This window comes from Aspergillus pseudoviridinutans (genome assembly GCF_018340605.1).
Source record: "Aspergillus pseudoviridinutans IFM 55266 DNA, scaffold_6, whole genome shotgun sequence".
NCBI classification, from domain to species: Eukaryota; Fungi; Ascomycota; class Eurotiomycetes; order Eurotiales; family Aspergillaceae; genus Aspergillus; species Aspergillus pseudoviridinutans.
Genome location: NW_025091286.1, coordinates 498,008 through 516,809, shown reverse-complemented (window position 1 = coordinate 516,809; position 18,802 = coordinate 498,008). Strand labels below are relative to the sequence as shown.

At 50.5% G+C, this 18,802-nt stretch overlaps 5 protein-coding genes across 5 annotated transcripts; 3 read left to right on the top strand and 2 right to left on the bottom strand.

Moving 5' to 3' along the window:
• Positions 1-151: 151 nt before the first annotated feature.
• Asppvi_008627 (putative checkpoint protein kinase (SldA)) lies at positions 152-4,013 on the top strand (the record flags this gene model as incomplete). The annotated part of the gene is made up of 3 exons (XM_043304493.1): positions 152-1,144; positions 1,257-1,710; positions 1,786-4,013. The coding sequence occupies 3 exons, from the start codon at positions 152-154 to the stop codon at positions 4,011-4,013; spliced, it is 3,675 nt and encodes a 1,224-aa protein (XP_043160428.1).
• Positions 4,014-5,513: 1,500 nt separating this feature from the next.
• Asppvi_008626 (uncharacterized protein) lies at positions 5,514-7,526 on the bottom strand (the record flags this gene model as incomplete). The annotated part of the gene is made up of 1 exon (XM_043304492.1): positions 5,514-7,526. One exon carries the CDS (start codon positions 7,524-7,526, stop codon positions 5,514-5,516), a length of 2,013 nt encoding a protein of 670 aa, XP_043160427.1.
• A 3,607-nt stretch (positions 7,527-11,133) lies between these two features.
• Positions 11,134-12,979, bottom strand: Asppvi_008625 (cytochrome P450; the record flags this gene model as incomplete). The annotated part of the gene is made up of 6 exons (XM_043304491.1): positions 11,134-11,600; positions 11,652-12,254; positions 12,303-12,374; positions 12,434-12,536; positions 12,587-12,703; positions 12,755-12,979. 6 exons carry the CDS (start codon positions 12,977-12,979, stop codon positions 11,134-11,136), a joined length of 1,587 nt encoding a protein of 528 aa, XP_043160426.1.
• Positions 12,980-16,300: 3,321 nt separating this feature from the next.
• Asppvi_008624 (putative pyroglutamyl peptidase type I) lies at positions 16,301-17,261 on the top strand (the record flags this gene model as incomplete). The annotated part of the gene is made up of 2 exons (XM_043304490.1): positions 16,301-16,411; positions 16,494-17,261. The coding sequence occupies 2 exons, from the start codon at positions 16,301-16,303 to the stop codon at positions 17,259-17,261; spliced, it is 879 nt and encodes a 292-aa protein (XP_043160425.1).
• Positions 17,262-17,723: 462 nt separating this feature from the next.
• On the top strand, positions 17,724-18,767 carry Asppvi_008623 (MOSC domain-containing protein; the record flags this gene model as incomplete). Its single annotated transcript, XM_043304489.1, has 1 exon — positions 17,724-18,767. The coding sequence occupies one exon, from the start codon at positions 17,724-17,726 to the stop codon at positions 18,765-18,767; it is 1,044 nt and encodes a 347-aa protein (XP_043160424.1).
• Between the last annotated feature and the right edge of the window lie 35 nt (positions 18,768-18,802).

Here is an 18,802-nt window from a genome sequence, read left to right as displayed (position 1 = left end):
CATTCCGTCGACGGACGACTTTTCGACTCTCTCAATCGGCAATCTGACGCACTCGAACCAAGGTTGACGATTTTGTGCCCAAAAAAAGTATTTCCAGGACTCTCACCAGAACAATCCCTTCTGACCGCACGCTTGTTTATCTGTCGCCGCTATGGCGGCCTCCGAGGATCTCATCAATTTTGATATCATTGAGAATCAGAAAGAGAACATTCAATCATTACCAGGGGGACGCTCAGCCAAGGAGCTTGCTCGCATCTTCTCCCCCAAAGACCCCAGTGACAAACTCGCGGCTCCATCACCGAACGAAACCAGGACCCTGAATGATGCCATTCGACAGGAGTACGAGGCAGAACTGCAGGCTATTGATGACTCAGATGACCCGCTTGATATATATGACCGCTACGTGAAATGGACACTGAACGCATACCCCTCTGCACAAGCGACCACCGAGTCCGGTCTTCTTCCTCTACTTGAACGCGCCGTCAAGACATTCCTCTCCTCAGCCCACTACAAGAATGATCCCCGCTATTTGCGGCTATGGCTTCACTACATTAGGCTCTTTTCAGACTCTCCACGCGAGACTTTTGCGTTTCTGGCACGTCACCATATCGGTGAAGGGCTAGCGCTTTTTTATGAAGAGTTCGCCGCTTGGCTCGAAGGTGCTGGACGCTGGACGCAAGCAGAGGAAGTGTACAGAATGGGGGTTGACCGCGAAGCTCGACCAACTGAACGATTGATCCGCAAATACAGCGAGTTCCAGAAGCGCTACGAGCAGCGCACACAGGATAATGGACCATCATCACCCGCTTTACCCGCGGTACGACCCGCACTGGCTGCCAAGGTCGATCCGTTTTCTCTGTCTGCAGCCCCGGCTGCTGATCCGCAAGCGCAACGCCCCGCTCCTGCCGCTGCGGCTGCCCCGCGAACGAAGTCGGGGAAGCCCAAGATGGCTATCTTTTCGGACGCCGACTCGGCAGCAAGCCAGCCCGCTGTAGCAGGACAGACCAAGGGATGGGATAGCATTGGGTCGATTCACGAGAGACGTAAGGAGAACAGTGTGGAGGCGAAGCCGTGGGCCGGGGAGACCTTGAAGGCAGGAAAGAAGGCTGCTCCGAAGGAGAAGATGCCGATCTTCAGAGATGAGGTGAGTTCATGTTCGCTGTTCTGACACCCTTTCTTGAAATTCCATATATTTACGATCACAGGACTAATTGGTGGCATGTACCGAATCTCGGTTTACGTTTTCATGTATTCAGTCAAATCCAAATCTATCTGTCGCAGAAACGATGCAAGCAAAACAAGTTCCAGATCATCATGTAAGGGAAGCGGTAAATCCTCGAACCGGACGACGAGAGCGTGTCTTTGTCAATCTTGAGGCAGTATATCCTGATATTAGGAATCCAACCAAAGAGGTCAGCTTTGAAGAACTTCGGGCCATGCACCGTGGATGGATGGATAAAGACTGGCGCTCGCACAAAGCACCTTTTAAGGAGATATCCGGCAATGTCGCTGGTTCAGAGACACCAGCTGGAAATGGCATTCAGCAAAGTCTGGATCATGCGTTGTCAGAGCAGTTTAGTCAGAAATTGAAAGTGAAAGACACAGGTTCGCAAGGCACGCAGCGGGCGACTGAAGATGGATCGATTGAGGGCAAAGCTGGCAAAACACGGAAAATAAAGCTACGTGAAGTCAAAGGCGAGACACAAACAAGTAAGCAACATCTCCTGGCTGCATTCTCGTTCCCTTAATTTCGAATACCTTACTAACCGTTGACAAACTGTGCAGTCAAAATGAAGTTCGACTCTCCGACAGGAAGCAAGATTCGGCGCAAGAGCACGGCTGAGCCGACAATGACAATCCATACTCGCGCTGCCACTGACGAGATCTACAGCATCTTCAATCAGCCACTCAAAGCAGAGACAGAGAATGTAGCAGACAGTAGTGACTTTGAAGATGACGACTACACGAGTGCTGGTGAGAGCACATGCACTGGTCGCATCTCCGTCACCTCCAGTGACTTTTGCGACGACGAGACCACTACTTTTCACAGATCTGATGATGAAGCTGAGGAGGACTTTGAAGACCAGACGCAGGCTGAGAGTGTTGTTGACGGTGAATGGACTCAATTCTCCACTAAGGAGGGCCCAACGCATTCACTGGGGGTGGATCCCGTCTCACCCCATGCAAACACATTGGATGCTGAAGAGACAAGCAGGAGAGAGAGATTTGTGCCTGAGATGCCGGAGGACTATAATCCACCTTATGGTCCGTATCGGGATCCTGCAGTAGTCGCGCAAAATCGTCTACCTTTTATGACACCGATCGTGGAGCAAACCGAGCACTCTCTACCTTCGATGACAGCAGCTCGAAACACACTGTACAACACCAAAACGCCATCCAAACCGCAGATGGGAAACCTCTTTACCACTCCGCTGATTGGTGCAACACCACAACAAACCGAGAATCTCACTGGTTTCTCTGAGGATGTCGCGATGAGTCCTACGGCGAAGAAAGCACGGTCCGGCCTTAAAATACTGTCGCCCTTGAAGGAACAACAACAGCATCGGGCTATTATTGATGATACCCAGTGTAATCCCACAGACAAGAGCATTCGCAACACCATTCTCCAGGCCGCGGAGCCACCGCTTGCATCCTACCCTGGGTACCATGGTCACCCTGAAGTGGAAAGTCACTATGCGCCTGCGATCCAGAAGTTTGTCAAAACACATGTCAAGCGTCCTCGAAGCGGTGATGAAGCGTCATTCGATGTGCCAATCCTCGAACTACCTGGAGCACAGAGATGTTATATCATCAGGCGAGAACTTGGAGCCGGAGCCTATGCGCCAGTGTACCTTGCGGAGAGCGTTGACAGCCTGGAGACATGTTCGTCCTCCGATTCGGAAGCCGAACCCGCAGACGATGACAGTCGAGATTCACAATTCACGAACGGAAGGAAAGCGATAGCCCGTAGTGACTCCCGTTATGGCTTCGAGGCGATCAAACTGGAAGTCGGCCCTCCGAACGCATGGGAATTTTACATGATTCGGATCGCTCACGAACGCATAAGTCAATTACCAGAGCTATCCCGTGCGACTGAGAGTATCATCCGCGCCCACGAGCTTCACGTGTACAAAGGGGAAACCATTCTGGTGGAAGATTATCGCGGGCAGGGAACACTCTTGGATCTGGTTAATCTGATGCGCAACGAGTCAATCAAGGCCAATGGCACTGGAGAAGGTGGTCTGGACGAGGCTCTTGCCATGTTCTTCACCGTGGAGCTATTCCGCACTGTTGAGGCCCTTCATTCGTGCGGCATCCTGCACGGCGATATCAAAGCCGACAACTGTCTCATCCGCTTCGACGACAAGCCCACTGCACCCTCTCTGATCGACTTGGAAAAAGAGATCACCGACCCGCGCGAGATCCACTACTCCCCCCGTGGTCTGTGCGGCTGGCGCAACAAGGGCCTGTCGCTCATCGATTTCGGTCGCGGTATAGACATGCGCGTTTTCCAGCCTTCCGTTCAGTTTATCGCCGACTGGGAGACCGGCGAACACGAATGCAACGAGATCCGCGAGATGCGGCCGTGGACGCACCAGATCGATCTGTACGGCCTTGCGGGAACTGTGCACGTCATGCTTTTCGGGAAATACATCGAGTCGACTCCGCTCCGGAGAAGCGAAGGCGGCTCGGCGTCCGTGCGTACGTACCGCATCCGTGAGTCGCTGAAACGGTACTGGGACCGCGAGATCTGGACCGATGTTTTCGACCTCTTACTCAACCCGTGTACCGAGCGCTGGGCACGCATGGAACTCGACGGCGCGGGCCCGGATCGGGATCTCCTCAGCGCTGAGAACCAGCCGATCCTCCCTGCCACTCATTCCATGCGCTATGTGCGGGAGAAGATGGAAGCTTGGCTGCTCGCGAACGCAGAGAAGAAAGGTCTTGGTCTACAGATTCGGAAGTTAGAGGCTGTTTTTGCCGAGAAGAAGAAGAGATTGGAACGGAGCTAAGCTGCCTTGTTTTTTTTGCTTGATTTGATACCTCCTATTCTAATGATGGTTACGATCCCGCATCTTATACCCTGTTGCCTTTGCCTTTGTTTCTCCTCTCCGGCAGCGTGGCGTTGGATTTCAGATTCCGGTTAATTCCTGATCATACTTTACTTTTATTCTACCTACTTTTTCGCAAATGGATTGTTCATAGTGACGACTACATCTATGCAAATCCTCCAAGTAGAGAGTAAGCCAACGACCTGAGTAAATTGCAGACATTGTCAGTCGCTGTCGAAGTCTGATATCTGAATCCAATGCAAGCAATAAGGCTACGCTACGTTTGAGCACTATCAGTCAAATCAAATGAATCGAATTCATACTCAGATGAAAGATTGAAGATGAAGAATAGAATAAAATAAGATAAAAAATGCCATAGATGCATATGCAACTAAATAGCCAGGCAGCAACGAAGCCGCGAAGCTAAGCCAACTGAATGAATCGAACGAGATCAAGTGCGTTGAAACGCTGCAACGACAGAACAAGAAGGAACACGCTTGCTTTGGTTTGCTTGCTTGAATTGAATCGTGTCATCTATGAGGTGAGGTGGGTCGTTTCAGTCAATAAGTCCATTCCAGGTCGTCCGTATCATATCATCAAGAAGTCTGGGTCTGAGATGAGAGGGTAGATATGTGAAGAAGAAAGGTCGGGTCATTTGGCCCATAGAATTGAAAATCGAGACGATTGTCTTTGCGTGTTTTATCGCGGTTCAAATTGGCGAAAACAGAGAAAGGTGAAGAAACACTGAAATGAAAGGAAAGTTAAAGATAGTGGAGGGTCTTTTTTCGAGAGGTTTTGTGGTTTTCTTGATCGAGTTCAAAGAGTGTCGAAGAGTTGGTAGAGAGAAGGAAATGAAAGCTGTGCAATGAATGTCGTGCTTGACGTAAAGGGGCCATGGCATTAGCAGGAGCAGAGCGGCATGTCGTGAGCTGCCTATTCTCAATCTGATCCAAAGCGGCCACCTCGGTCATGCAGGGAGTGATGAAGATAATCAACGAATCAGAGATATAGAAAAATGGAGAAGACAATCCTGCTGTGTTCGGAATGTCGGTAGGGGAAAGTCAAGGTCGTACGTCCACCATATGCAGCAATATCACTCTGACTTCAAAATTATCGTACAGAGGTTCGCAATATGACATGTTGTCCGACCTGCGTTAATCCAATGCGGATGTCATGTTTGTTTCTCTTGGGTGCATGCGTTTTTCTTTTTTTTGTCAAAAGGCGTTTTCGATTTTATCGTCTCGTTTCTATCACAATGGAAAAGCCAAACTCGAATTGGTTTATAATTCATTTTGTCATCAAGGTCATCAGTACCGTTTCTGTCGTTATACTCCTGATCACTGTTTGTCAGGGCCAAAGTCGTCCAGGTCATTAGTACCTTGGGATCGAATTCCAGGTCGATACCAAGAGAAAGAGGATCGCGGTGCCGACACTGCCATCACTGACTGTCAAAGATGGTCATTACTGTCGCCTCGAGTAAGACATATTCAAGATCTGTCTGCGGATTCTTTCCGCATCGGATATGCCCTTCTCAGTCGGGTCATACGGCAGTGCACCGGTCACGTTCTGTTGGTCCTTGGGTGGAGCACCTCGGTTGACGGGTCTGATTTGGGGCAAGAGACCGCTCGCAAAAGGGTCAGACAAAGAGGGGACGTGTCTGATTCTCCGTCCCTCGTGGCGTTTAGATGCATCCACCTTGAAAGGAGAGCCGAGGCGTTTGAGGTTCTCCCCGCTCAAGTTCAATAGCGGATTGGGCAGGGCTTTCTCAACAGGAATGCTTTCCTCATTTCGGGACGCAGAAGAGGGCGGAGAAAAGAGCTGGTCCAGGTTTTGAGGAGTGATGGAGCTTGTTGTTGCTCCACGATTTCGGATTCGCAGGCGACGATTACCGATGTCACTCAACTTGCCTTCCCGAATCAGAGTCTCCAGATGACCCTGGGTCTCATGATCTGTGGACACTTCAGTGGGTCTTGACACTGAATACACAATGTCGGTGTCGTCGGTAGCTGGTAAGACTTCCGTGCGTGGAGGAGAGCACAACCGGGACCCGGTCACGTGTATTGTCTCTCGCCTGGTTCTGGGTGTATGTCTGGGAGTTCTCTTTCTTGAATTGGTCGGGCCCCAGGTGTGGTATGTAAATGGAGATCCAAGGCGCGGGATGGACTCCGGATGCTCCGCAAGGAGCTGTGTTGTTTTCGCAAGCGGTCCTGCCCAGCTGGCCTCTGGCGCGCAAGCCACTGCCTGATTCGGCGGCCAGTCGTACGCTGTATTTTGCGGAGAATGGTCCTCGACCGCAAGCTGCGAAAGAGGTCCAGGCACAGAGCTAGAAACCAGGGAAACACCCAGATCACGAGTGGCATAAGTCGTTGAGCTGTTGCCAGGGCTGTCTAGAGGGTGCTCCTCGTGCGAAGGCCGCGAGAACAGATCCAGGAACGGAGTCGGGCTGCGAGACTGCATGAGCCTCTGATAATGAGGTGCGATTGAAAACTTGCGCTTGCAAAGAAGCTTAAGACGACGCCTAGTCGAGGCTTCAGTCTTGGGCCAGACAACCTTGGGGGATTCTGTCCGCGGCGTTGGTGTCGTTTCGCCGCTCTGTGGTTGTTGCGGTTGGCGCAGGGAGGATGTGAACGGTCGTGCAAGCCTGTATCGTTTCCTTTCCCACGATCTCTTAGCCTCTCTAGCAACCCGGTGTGTGACACCGAGCGGGGGAATACTACCAGGTGTCATTTTGAAAGGGGTCATGGTCGGGTCTTGTATGTAGAGCTGATAGGTATTCCAGAGGTGGTTGTCCATATCCAGAGTCCACCGTTCTCTCTTGGGAGAGCCGCGATTCGTTCTCTTGTGGCTCGCGGGAGCCACAGATGCCTTTTCCGCCATCTGCTTCGGCGGAATCTCCAGATAGAAAAAGGGATCATAACTGTCACTTTCTGCGCTGGTGCAACTTCCACCCAGGGAACGCCGCGAGGCGAAAGTTTCACACGAGGAAACCGAAGAGTCAGATGCCTGGGAACAGGCGGACCCAGGGCGCTGCAGCGACTGCCCAATAGCTTGAGAGTCCCACGAAGACCAACCGTCGGTGGGTTCAGACGGACTGCCGCGGATCTGAGCCGGGGGTGTCTTCAGGGCCATTCGGTCACGCGGAGGCGCCAGGAAGCGATCATCTTTGGTAATGGATCCAGGGTACGACTGAGCTATAGAAGCATCATGCGACGGAGGTAACTCGATAGAAGGCAGTGGGATGTCGGACGGGTCGGCGGTAAGCGTGGTGCGGTCGTACTCTGCCTGCGCAAAGAGGTCGGTCCCCGAGCGAACGCGCGACCTTCGTAAGCGGCAACTCGAATGGCGAGGAGGTGGAGGTGGTCCGTCCACATGGATGGATGCATGTTCAGGCGTCCGAGGCTCTTCGGTGCCTGGGGAATAGAAGGTGAAGTTCTTCGGCAAGGTGCGCGACAGCCCATGCTGTCGGTAAGCCATGGCGTGGGTGTTGGGGTCGCTTTGCAGTACGACCAATAGAATAGAACAACGACTGTCGTTTGTATTCTCTTTTAGTCTTGGTCGGTACCCCTAAGCGAATATCATTGCGCTCGCGCGAATGTGTTATCAAGTAAGTCTTTTGAGTGTCGGACCGCAAGCGCGAGCTTTGGGTTCGTCGCACACTCCTTTTCGCTCTCAATTGCTGCGCGATACTATTCCGAGGAACGGTAAATTGGCAGAAGCGAAAATCCAATCGCAGTCAAAGTGGGATCCGTTTCGATCAATTGTTGAACGTCTTCGGTCGACAGTGGGCGGTACAGGAGGGTTTCGTAAGTCGTTAGGCAAAGCAACAGAACAAAAAAGGAGATGAAGCTCGTCAAGGTGTGAGTGGTCGGAGTAAGGAAAAGCGATCGAATTTGTGTGCAAGGGTCAAGCTGATGCGATAATGCGCACGAGAAGTTGGTTGCGACTCAAGCTCGTTGCAGTAGCAGCTGTGGTAGCAGAGGCGGTTGTAGTAGTATCACATCGAACGGTTCCCGCGGTCCATTGGGCATTTGGCAGGTAATGGAGAGCGAAGTCGTCATTTACACCCGAATGGGGACACACAAAAACGCCAGACCAACACAAAAGAAAAGCAAGGAAAGGAAATGTACGAAGAGACGGGAATGATGCGAGCAATGTGCTCGCAGGTAGAAACAGCAGTAGGGGGTGCAGGAAGGAAAAGTGAGGGAGAGAATCGGAGAGAGACGAGTGGTAGTAATAGTAGTAGTAGTAGTAGGAGTAGCCTGAGCAAAGAGGGCTGGTAAGCGGTAATAATACCAAACGGCGCAGTACCTGAGGTACCTCTCAGGCACAGCGGTACTAAGTAGAGAGTAAGGTACCTAGTCGGGAGGTACTAAGAGCAGTACCCAACTGAGGTATGTAAGTACCTGAGCTAGCTTAGGGGAAACGCAAGCGACGCCTCAGGCTCACAGTGGTTAGGTGTAGTCCAGGGCCTCAGCAGTAGTGGTTCCACTCCTGCAAATTCAATCAATCAATCACTCGGGATAGACTTAGGAAGTATTGAACACGTCAATGATAATGCTCCTAAAAGGCGAAATGATGATCTTGAAGATCAAAGAACAACATGTTCTGATATTGTTGTTCGGCTGTTCTATCTATCTACGTGATGTCAGGTATGCGGCACCATAACATGGTCCTCAGACATCAACATCATCATCCTGACTTCTCTGGAATGCGGAGAATTGTCTCGTGATTCGTGTTTTGCAATTGATGTCTCGATATCACGACCATATGATTTCTATTTATCGTATCTCCTTGGTTCTGTCTTGCAAACGTGGTATGTTCTGACTCTTCCGCTCCAGAATACTGACTAGTCCTATCCATACGGAGTAGTTCTACCGGAATGGAGACATAGAAAATCAGTCATTGGACTGTCTTACATCCGAAAGACTAGTCGGTCAGCATTTCAGAACCGCCTCACCGCACCCGACGATGCTCTATGGACAGGCAGAGGCCCGAAAATCTCAGAAATTCCCCCTGCTCGACAAATGGCAGTGGTCCTGATGGAGTAGTTCCTCCCACTGAGCCAGTCGAATTGCTCCTAAGTTTGCTAATTCTAGTGTGATGGCTTGGTCCTCCTGTGACTTCTGGACCCCCCCGCGAAGACTGCAATCACTATTTGCTGATTCATTTACTGCTTTAAACTGCAAGGGTGCGACTATTAATATTAGGATGCAGGCGGGATGCGGGTGAATCATCAACGTCTTTTCCACCATCTGACCTTGAGAGCTGACGGAAAACAAGTACGTCGGTACTCCATTTCGTCTGATGACCTAAACTCTTGTACGGACTACAGAACTGTATTCAATTGAGCGGTCTATCCTAGCCCCGATCAATAATGAGGTGGGAAATTCGGTGGCTGGGAGGAACCTTCCGGCTCATACCGCCGGGCCCAAATCCCAAGGAAAAGACAGTCTCAACCTTCCCGATTCAAGCCCTTCTAGCGCTGGGTTCGTTTCAAACTTTCAGAAAATTCAAAGTCAAACTCCAGTCTCCTGCAGAAGCGGTTTCTCCACCATCAGACGGACGAACCAGGATGTGAACACGGGTTGAAAGTGCATTAGTCACTGTCTACCAGACTACCACGTACTTGCAGCGACAGAGACGCGACTAACCGCCTCACAAGCCAGGTAGCAATCACTACTCCGTACTCCGTACCCGTTTTCTACCCTGCAGTCATCAGGATCTCTGGTATGGTGGCCAACTGAAGTCGAAATAAACTACCACGAAGAGCAAAAGCTTCATTGAATGCGGACAATCAACAAAGAATTGACAGTAGTCTTTGTTCACACTAACTCTCCACAGAGTAGAGACTATCCGGAGACTATCACTCGCTTATCGGACGGCTCAGACCAACGCGTCAAGGAGGGGTAAGGAACGCGTCTGGACGCGTCTACCACGCGTATCCGCGCGCGTGGTAAATTACGGTATCATGCACGTCGCAGTGGATCGACAGCGTAGTAAAAATGGAAAAAAGCAAACTTATCAATCTCTAGACATCTGGGGACTGGGGCATTTGCTACTGCCAATACCAAGAAAGTGGTCTGCCTTTTTGTTCCTGGTTATGGTTCGTGGAGCTACGGACAGTACTAAGGTATAGTAGGACAAACTACAGACCACAAAGGTTCTATTCTGGGAACAAAGATACCCCAACTCCGTATCTTAGCTCTAGGACTAAAGCTAGATCCTGAATCTGATTTCTTTGTTCCATCCTAGTCGTAGTCTTATATTAAGGATCTCGGCAAGACCCAGGTCCTGGTCTGCTTAAGATCCGTGCCCTATCTTTCCATGGAACTGCTCGGGACAAACCGAGACTTTCGCTACGGCTACGGATCTCGTCAGCCATGACCGAAGCATATTGGAGATCTTGGAAGTATGTAGTAGTTGATTATCGACCATCAACCGGTTTGATTTCAATTCAGCATCGGTAGCTATAAAAAGAGTTGTGCTTGATCCTGCTATTGCCCTTGCGTCCACAATTGGCGACTGCGACTGCGCGAGTGACTGCATACAGGATAAGGCTCGCCCGCGCATGTATGTACCTCGGCATTGAGTCATGCTGATTGCTGACGGGCTGTAGCCCGACGCTGCAGTGATTCACGTCGCGCATAAAGTCATGGATATGGTCCTAATTGAGTTTGGGATCTTACTTTTATCCGGCCGATACTGATATTCTACCTGAGTAGGGACAGTCGTCGATTACAGATTCATTAGAGGCAGTTATGTTGATGGTTGGAGTACGAATTGAACGTATGCTGATGCTTGGGTAGCAAAGAATGTTTTCCTTGCTACGTGCGTCTGCTGGGGAATCCTTACATAAGACATAAGATGATGTGTTGTGATCTCTGCCGAGTCATGAAAACAGGTTCGGCTGCAGTTCCAAGACCAACTCCGCAAGAATAGTGAGTGATATGTCGTCGTACGTGGCTTACGTACAGGCTAGTAGGTAGGACATGATATAAGACAAGATATGTGCGCTTTGCTATACGTGGTACGGAGTACAAGTACACCATACATACTTGTTCTGCCATGAAAGAGCTCTCCACTAGACTGACGAGTGACTGTCCGATGGTAATTCCCCCAGTTTCGATAGATCGATCTCCGGTGTTCGTGCCTTGAAAAGCAACTTCACAGTTGGGTCGCAGATGATCTCGGTGCCGTGCATGAACGACTGGGGACGTCCGCGGTCCTCTGCGAACTTCCAGTCATATTTCATCAGCAGATGGACCAGGAGGATTTTAACCTCGTTCGCGGCGAAGAATCGCCCGGGACAGGCGTGCAGGCCGTGTCCAAAGGCAAAATGCTCGTTGCTCGTCGTGACGAACTGGTACCGGTGCTCATTGCCGGGCTCTTTGCGTTTGTTGTAGAAGCGGTAGCCGTCGAAGGTGCCCGCGTTGGGGTAGATGGATTCGTCACTCAAGGTGTGGGTGGAGACGGTGCACATTGCTCCCTTGGGAATATAGGTGCCATCGGAGAGAGTGATGTCTGCCAGCGCGAGACGCTGGAGGAGGGCTGGAAGAGTCAGCGCTATGGCCCAGGAGGCCTCAGGTAGCAATCACTTACCAATGCTGACAGGGTTCATCCGCTGGGTTTCTTTCATAACGCTATCCATCAGCTTCAGCTTGGTAAGACTGGTCTTCTTCAGATATCCGTCCTCCTCCACGACGGCAACAATCTCATCCCGGAGGGGTTGGATGTATTCCTGGTAGGCTATCAAGTCGTACATGACGTTCGTCAACAGGTTCGAAGTGGTGTGGATCGCTGCCAGAGAAAGACCGACCTGGCTTACGGCCATGTCGTACGGGCGGCCGGCAGCGACTTCTCTGAACCAGTCGAGGGCATCGTCGGTTCGTGGAGGATTCTCTTTCGGGAGCTTGCCTTGCCGGATCAGTTCTCGTTTTTGGATCTCCTTCTGCACGATCTTCTTCGCAACGCCGATGTGCTTCCTGAGTCTTCGTGTTGACGGCAGGAACCAGTGCACCAGAGGCTGCGTAATCGAGGGCCACTGTCTGAGATCACGCGCAGCGACGAATGCGTCGATAGTGTAGTTGACAGACACGTGCAGCCATTCCTTGTCACGGCAGATCGTCTCGCCCATAAATACAAGGGACGACAATCGGGCAACTATGTATGGAATCTCCTGAGCGAAGACCAGAGATTGCCACTCTGTTGTCACGTCAGAAAGGGCCAAAAGGGCCTACTGGAAGGACATACCATCGGATTTTGGAGGCAATGCCTCTTTGAGCACAGCCGAGGTCTCTCTGGAAAGAGGGATGGTAAGGCTACCTGCACAGTTGGTCAGTGAGCAAGAGGCACCGCTGCATCACACAACCAACCCCACATACCAAGTGTATGAGTTAGCTTCTTGTTGATGACGTCCAAAGCGATGCGTTCCTTGTCCAGTCCTTCAAAAGGCTCGAATCCGGGAAACTTGGCGCCAAAGAAGGCCTGCATTGTCAGCACAGCACAACTTCCCTATTAGCAGCTTTAACTCTCACCTTCTTATTAGCTTCGTTGAAGTCCAGATCTGGATGGCTCTTGAGCTCATCCATGTACCGCGGGTGCAGGACGATCATGGGAGAGTGAGAGAACATCATTTGAAAGACGGTCCTGCCCTAACCCAACGTCAGCTCCTTGCACATATCGAACAGGACACATGCTCATACTTGACTGAAGCCTTGCGCAAAGAGCTCTTTCGCGGACGCCACGAAGCGCTCTTTGGCTTTGCTGTTTGAGATTTCCCATTTGCTCCTCCCAACAAGGGGTATGTTCCGGTAGGGAGAGCCATCCACAAGCACCTGATAAAAGTTCGACACGACCACCAAAAGCAAGGCCACAGCGACGCCTTGGAGAAAGTACGGACTTTGGAGCAACTCGGAGATCAACGACATGTTGATTGCTTTGGGATCTGTAGTGCAGCAGGAAAGAAGGAAAGAAAATGACCACGCCACGGCCGTGGACAGGTATATATGAAACTCCGCTGCTTTCCCTGAGCAATAGAGGCCCTATACAAGGCAAGGATTCCGTATATTTGGATTCTCGGGCCTCTGTAGTTCCGTGCGGGGACTCATTGACAGAATACGTCGAATACGACGTCGGCATTTATCCGTTGCACTGGCCTTTCTGTGGCGAGATCATAGCATCGCCTCAGCTTCTGTCTCATCGTTAATATCCGGCAGCGGAGTTCTACCAAATCAGGTTTATAAGCGAGCATGACACTAGCTGGGCTGTTGAATGCTCGAAGGAAAGCCCGCGGTGTCCGCGCACGAGTTCAATCAGGACGTTTATCCCAATAGGGAAATTCGCTGCTTTAGCTGCAGATTGTTTTCCCGATCGTGACATTCAAGGTGGGCCACGACATGTAGTCAAAAAGCCATTCTGTCCAATCGACTGTCCAATGGAGACAGTTACTGAAGAAATACTGTACTCGAGCTCGAAGACGAGGAATCCGCAAGCTATAATTGGCTGATTTGTCCTCTGGTCGTCGATCTGAGGTTAAGCGAAGTTACAGCTGTCCTATACGCGATACGACGATGGGCCTAAGTTTCATACGTCAAGGTTTCAGATTGGCGGAATCAAGGGTAGACAAGTGTAGGTAGTGGCTAGGACTTTGATGAGCGTTTACTCTTTCGGGACTCGCTTCGAACGTGATCCGCTTTCCACAAGTTGGCAATGAGCGTGACTACTGGCAAGCTCTATCTATCTAGGGCTATTCCAACTCCAAGCGGAGGATCGAGCGGTCGGACCTACGTCTCAGTTGACATCTCGTGGTCTCGCCTTTGATGTAGCTTGAGGTTAGACCTCTTGCCTCACCTCTTAAAAAACTATATTTTTTGAAGAGGTATATCTATAGCTTATATTTATCATTATCCCAAACTCTGATGAAAACATTCCCTTTCGTCTCACTTCTTTCTCTTCTCCTAGATAGCTCTATATATCATCATATTCTTTCCATCCTTCTCATAACAAGTCTCCTTTGTTACAGCCCCATATATTGTCTTACACTAGTTCTAACATTGCGGTACTGCGAATCCTTATGCGTGGCCGATCTATGACAGGACTCTCTATAAATCGATCTCCTGAGGTTGGAAAGCAGTCTTTGGACTCAATGAAGATTCACTCACTTCACTGACTGATACATAGCCTATCATACTATGGTGCATACATGTTGCCGTGGCCTTGCTGAGACTTGCGTGTAACAGCACCAATCTCTAGGAAGTTAATCGGAGCCTGTTACGTTCTAGATACATATAAGCCACATTCCATCCTCCTGCAGATAGAATGATATCATGCGACCAAAATTATTTACCTGTTTGGGAACCTGCATTATCTCGGAATCCAGGATCTGTGGTCCAGCCCTAGACGGCATTGCCCACTTCGTGCCATACCACAGAGCTAGGCAGGGCAGGCGCTTAACTTAGGTGCTTGCGAGGGTCTTAGGATGAAGAGAAACACATAATATTAACTGTCTTTTCCTCCAAATCTAAGTTGATAGATTCTCCTGGCAGACCAGGGTTTCGCTTGTAATTCCTACCTAAGAGGGAACCGATGCCGGTTGGTAGATAGTATTTCTGCGTCCACTGAGACAAACCATATAGTGCTAGAGATATCTCCAAAATCAAATTGGCTTTCCTTGTCATCCAATTCTGGGAGGCGAATGAGGATAATACTTGCCGGGTTAGCCCTCTGCTTCCCTTTTCCCTTTGCATTACCAGCCTCGCGGTTTCTCTTGGCCATTTTTGTTGTCGTTTTGGTGTTTCCACTACTTTGTATAGTGTCGATAGTAGTTGTAAGCTTTTGAAGCTGTATATGATCAATTGAACCGATTCAATCGCGTATCTTGTCTTCTCCTGTATTCATCTCTCCGGTAACAGCTATGATTGCTGTTTTGATAGCATGGATACGTTCAGTGACTGATTTTTCGGTAACCTTGTTGTCAGAAGGTGTCTTGTGTTGCACTGGGGTTTGGCTCCGGCAGTCATGGTTCCCATATGGAAGGCATCGATTTTTCCACTTTGTTGTCCCTCTCTCTAGGGAGCTTATGTAACTTGCGAACGACTTCCGAAATGTTGGCCTTAGTCTCTGTGAACTCGGCGTCCGCCGCCTCCAACTCCGCTTGGAGGCTTGAGGGTATGATCTTGTGTTGGATGGAGACCTGGCCAATGTGGGTTGTGGTCCCATGTTGAACGTGTCGTCGTTCGCAGGCTTGCCTATTTCGTCGAGATCCGTGTCGGCGACCTTGTTGAGGAGACACTCGGGGTGGCTTTGGACGAGATATTTGAGTAACTGGCATCTCCATGGTTTTTGTTTCTCTCTATACTAGTGCATGTGAGTTTGGACACCCTGGTTCTCGAGGCACCACAAATTGTCATTGATGGACTGCAGGAGGTGCAAGGTCTCGCTGTACCCGTCGGAAATTCCTCCCATGCTTTTAGACCGTGTCCGAAAACCACTTGCTATGGGATGTAAAAGGCATTGTAGATCAATGAGGTGATAAAGGACCCTAAGAATCATCTCCTTTGCTTGTTTGTACAATGATATCTAAAGGGTATGTCGCAATATGTTTCAGACAGAGCTTTATTCTGATTCCGTAATTCGAGTGCGTCACAAGTTAGAGAAGAGAGAGCATGGACTAGAAAGGCTAAGAAGGAGATATAAGTTATTTTGATATTCACTCTAATATGTCAAGTAATGTGAATGCTGATGCTCATTTCTACGAATGGATATTCACTCTTTGAAACTAGGGCTGTTAGTTAATTTTCTGTAAACAGAGAGTCATGTTAGCACTAGAGCAATAGCTTATTGCACCGTAAATTAGGCATTAATTCGTGCCCTGATCCTTGCAAGAACAACCAGGATATCAAAGATATCTGTATCTGTTCAAGACAGGAACAGATTCAGGCCTCAGGCCAGAACATGGCAACTAGTGGGAAGGGATCTCGTGATGCCAAGACCCACATTGGTTTAGTAAGGGATGCGGGGTCCCCGGAGGAAGAGAGGAGATAAGGACCAGCTCCAAGTGGTGCATACGACCTCGGAGGATGTCCCCTCTCGAGAGAGCCAATAATCATATATCCATGCTGCTCTCATGGGGTTGGACTGAAGCTCTGAATGCTATTTTGCGCCAGAAGAATAAAACACTTTTAAGTGTCTTAGTTGGCACATCGTGATCTCCGTTCCATCATTAGCAGTGAGCACTATCTGTTATCATCATGGGTGACTGCGGACCAGCAGTCCCATCCATCCACACTCAACTTGCGAGGCGTCCTTCACTATCTTCTGGGGACTCGGATGAAATCACAGTTCTTGTCACTGGGTTTGGTGTAAGTTTCTGCCGATAGCTTATTTTCCCTCTCACTCCACCCTTTTGTCACAAGTGCCAGCTCATACTAACTTGACCACTAGCCTTTTAAGACTAATCTTGTCAATGCCTCGTACCTGATCGCCTCATCCCTTCCTCCTTCGTTCACCTTTACGGTTCCACAAGGCTCATCCGCATCCCCGGAGGGACCCACTACGACTCAMCGAGTATTCATCCATGTCCATCCGAACCCTATCCCCGTCGCTTATTCCACCGTCCAATCAACCGTGCCTTCCATAATCGATGATTATGCCAAGGCACACGGCGGTCGACGACCAGATATCGTGCTCCACATGGGCATAGCAGCAACGAGACATTACTATTCCGTCGAGACAAAGGCACACCGAGACTCGTATCTCATGTCGGATATCGAAGGGCGATCGGGTTACGAAGCTGGAGAGAAACGGTGGAGAGAGCTCGAACTGCCTCCCGTGCTGCAGGCGGGGAGATCCGCCGATCCCTTGTCTGTCTCAGACATTGCAGAACAAATACATGATCAAGTGGTAACTCCATTGTCGCAAGCTGTACAGTCTCCCTGGAACCCGCATCCACCGAACGACAAACTCCTCAATGTATGGAAGTCATTTGCTGCGGGGACCGACGTCCGGCTCTCGGAAGACGCCGGACGTTATCTATGCGAATTTATCTTCTACACCAGTCTGGCGCATGCCTTAAAACAAGGCCAGGACCGGAACGTCGTATTCTTGCACGTCCCTGGTGCCCATAATGATCACGCTGTCCAGACCGGGAGAGAGGTTACCATTGCATTAATCAAGGCTCTAATTACATGCTGGGCGGACAGGACGATGTAAAGGCATGGTGATAGGGGATTAGTACATTCATGATTGCATGACTTATACGCATAGCTTGGATGCTTAGATGACGACCACATCTTTGTTGATCTAATCATTGATAGTTTACTAATGATGTCACATCTTCGGTAAATCAGCCGAGGTTTTAATTCCCGTCCGAATTCTCGAGCTCATCCAAGGATGCTTACACCATTTGGTCCTGTCATTAAGTTTCCGCCATTACAGGACTGTAGTGATCAAAAACAACACGATAGAGCTTCCATATGATTATCAGCAATGTTAACGGCCAAGCATGACCTGACACATCAACGATAAGGAGAGCGCATGAAAGGCGGCTGATCCCGGCAGAATACAAATATTTGCTTATCAATACATGCAAATCTAGATATTTATGCGCAACATAACAACATTGTTGGAAGAACCTTGAAGTGCCTGACTCACTGACATAAAACAGTTGAAGTGATGGACTTCTCCTCTCCAGTTCTCCCAGTAGCCGCTCTCGGACTGCTCCTCGTGGTCCTCTCCCCAAGAGTCATAAACTGGGCGAGAACCAACAAATTCAGCCTGCTGCAAGCCCTCAGGCTACAAAAAGAGACGAGCAGCGAGATCGTCTCTCTACGCGTCTACCCCATCAAGTCATGCCGCGGGTTTGAACTCTCCAAAACCACACTGCGCCTGCACGGCCTAGACCTCGACCGGCAATGGATGTTCGTAGACGCAAAGACCAAGGAGTTCATCACCATCCGCCAAATCCCCCAAATGACACTGATCAACACCGCTCTCAGCGAGGACGGCACCTCCCTCCTGCTCAGCATCACCGGGTCCCCAGAAAAGATTCAAATCCCCGCCCGCCCCGACGCCGCCTGGCTAGCGGCGCACACGACCCTCTCCCAGGTCAAGATCTGGGACACCTTGACAGACGGGCACGTGTACGGGGAGACCGTCAACGCACCGTTCACCAGGTTCCTGCAGCGCGATGTCTGTCTCGTGTACAAGGGCCCCACGCCGCGCATCCTGCAGGGCAACGGCGACCCGCGCCTGCTGGGCCGGCAGCAGAGCACCTACTTCCCCGACGTGCATCCCGTGCTGATTGCCTCCGAGGCGTCCCTGGCGGACCTCAACCAGCGGCTCCGGCGGAACGGCGCGGAGCCGATTACCGTTGAGCGGTTCCGGCCGAATATCATCGTCCGGGGCACGGTGCCTTGGGCGGAGGATTCGTGGAAGACGGTCCGGATTAGTGGCTGTGGGCGGGAGCCGCTGGACTTGGATGTCGTGGCGCGCTGTGCGCGCTGCCAGGTGCCGAATGTTGATCCCGATACGGCGGAGAAGCATAAGCGGGAGCCGTGGGATACGCTGATGACGTATCGCCGGGTGGATGAGGGGATGAAGTATAAGCCTTGCTTTGGGATGTTGAGTGCGCCGCGGAGTGAGGGGGTTGTTGAGGTGGGGATGAAGCTGGAGGTGTTGGAGGAGACGACGCAGCACCGGTATATTAAAGGATTTTGAGCACAATTCACAAATCAAGTATTTTGCATCATGTG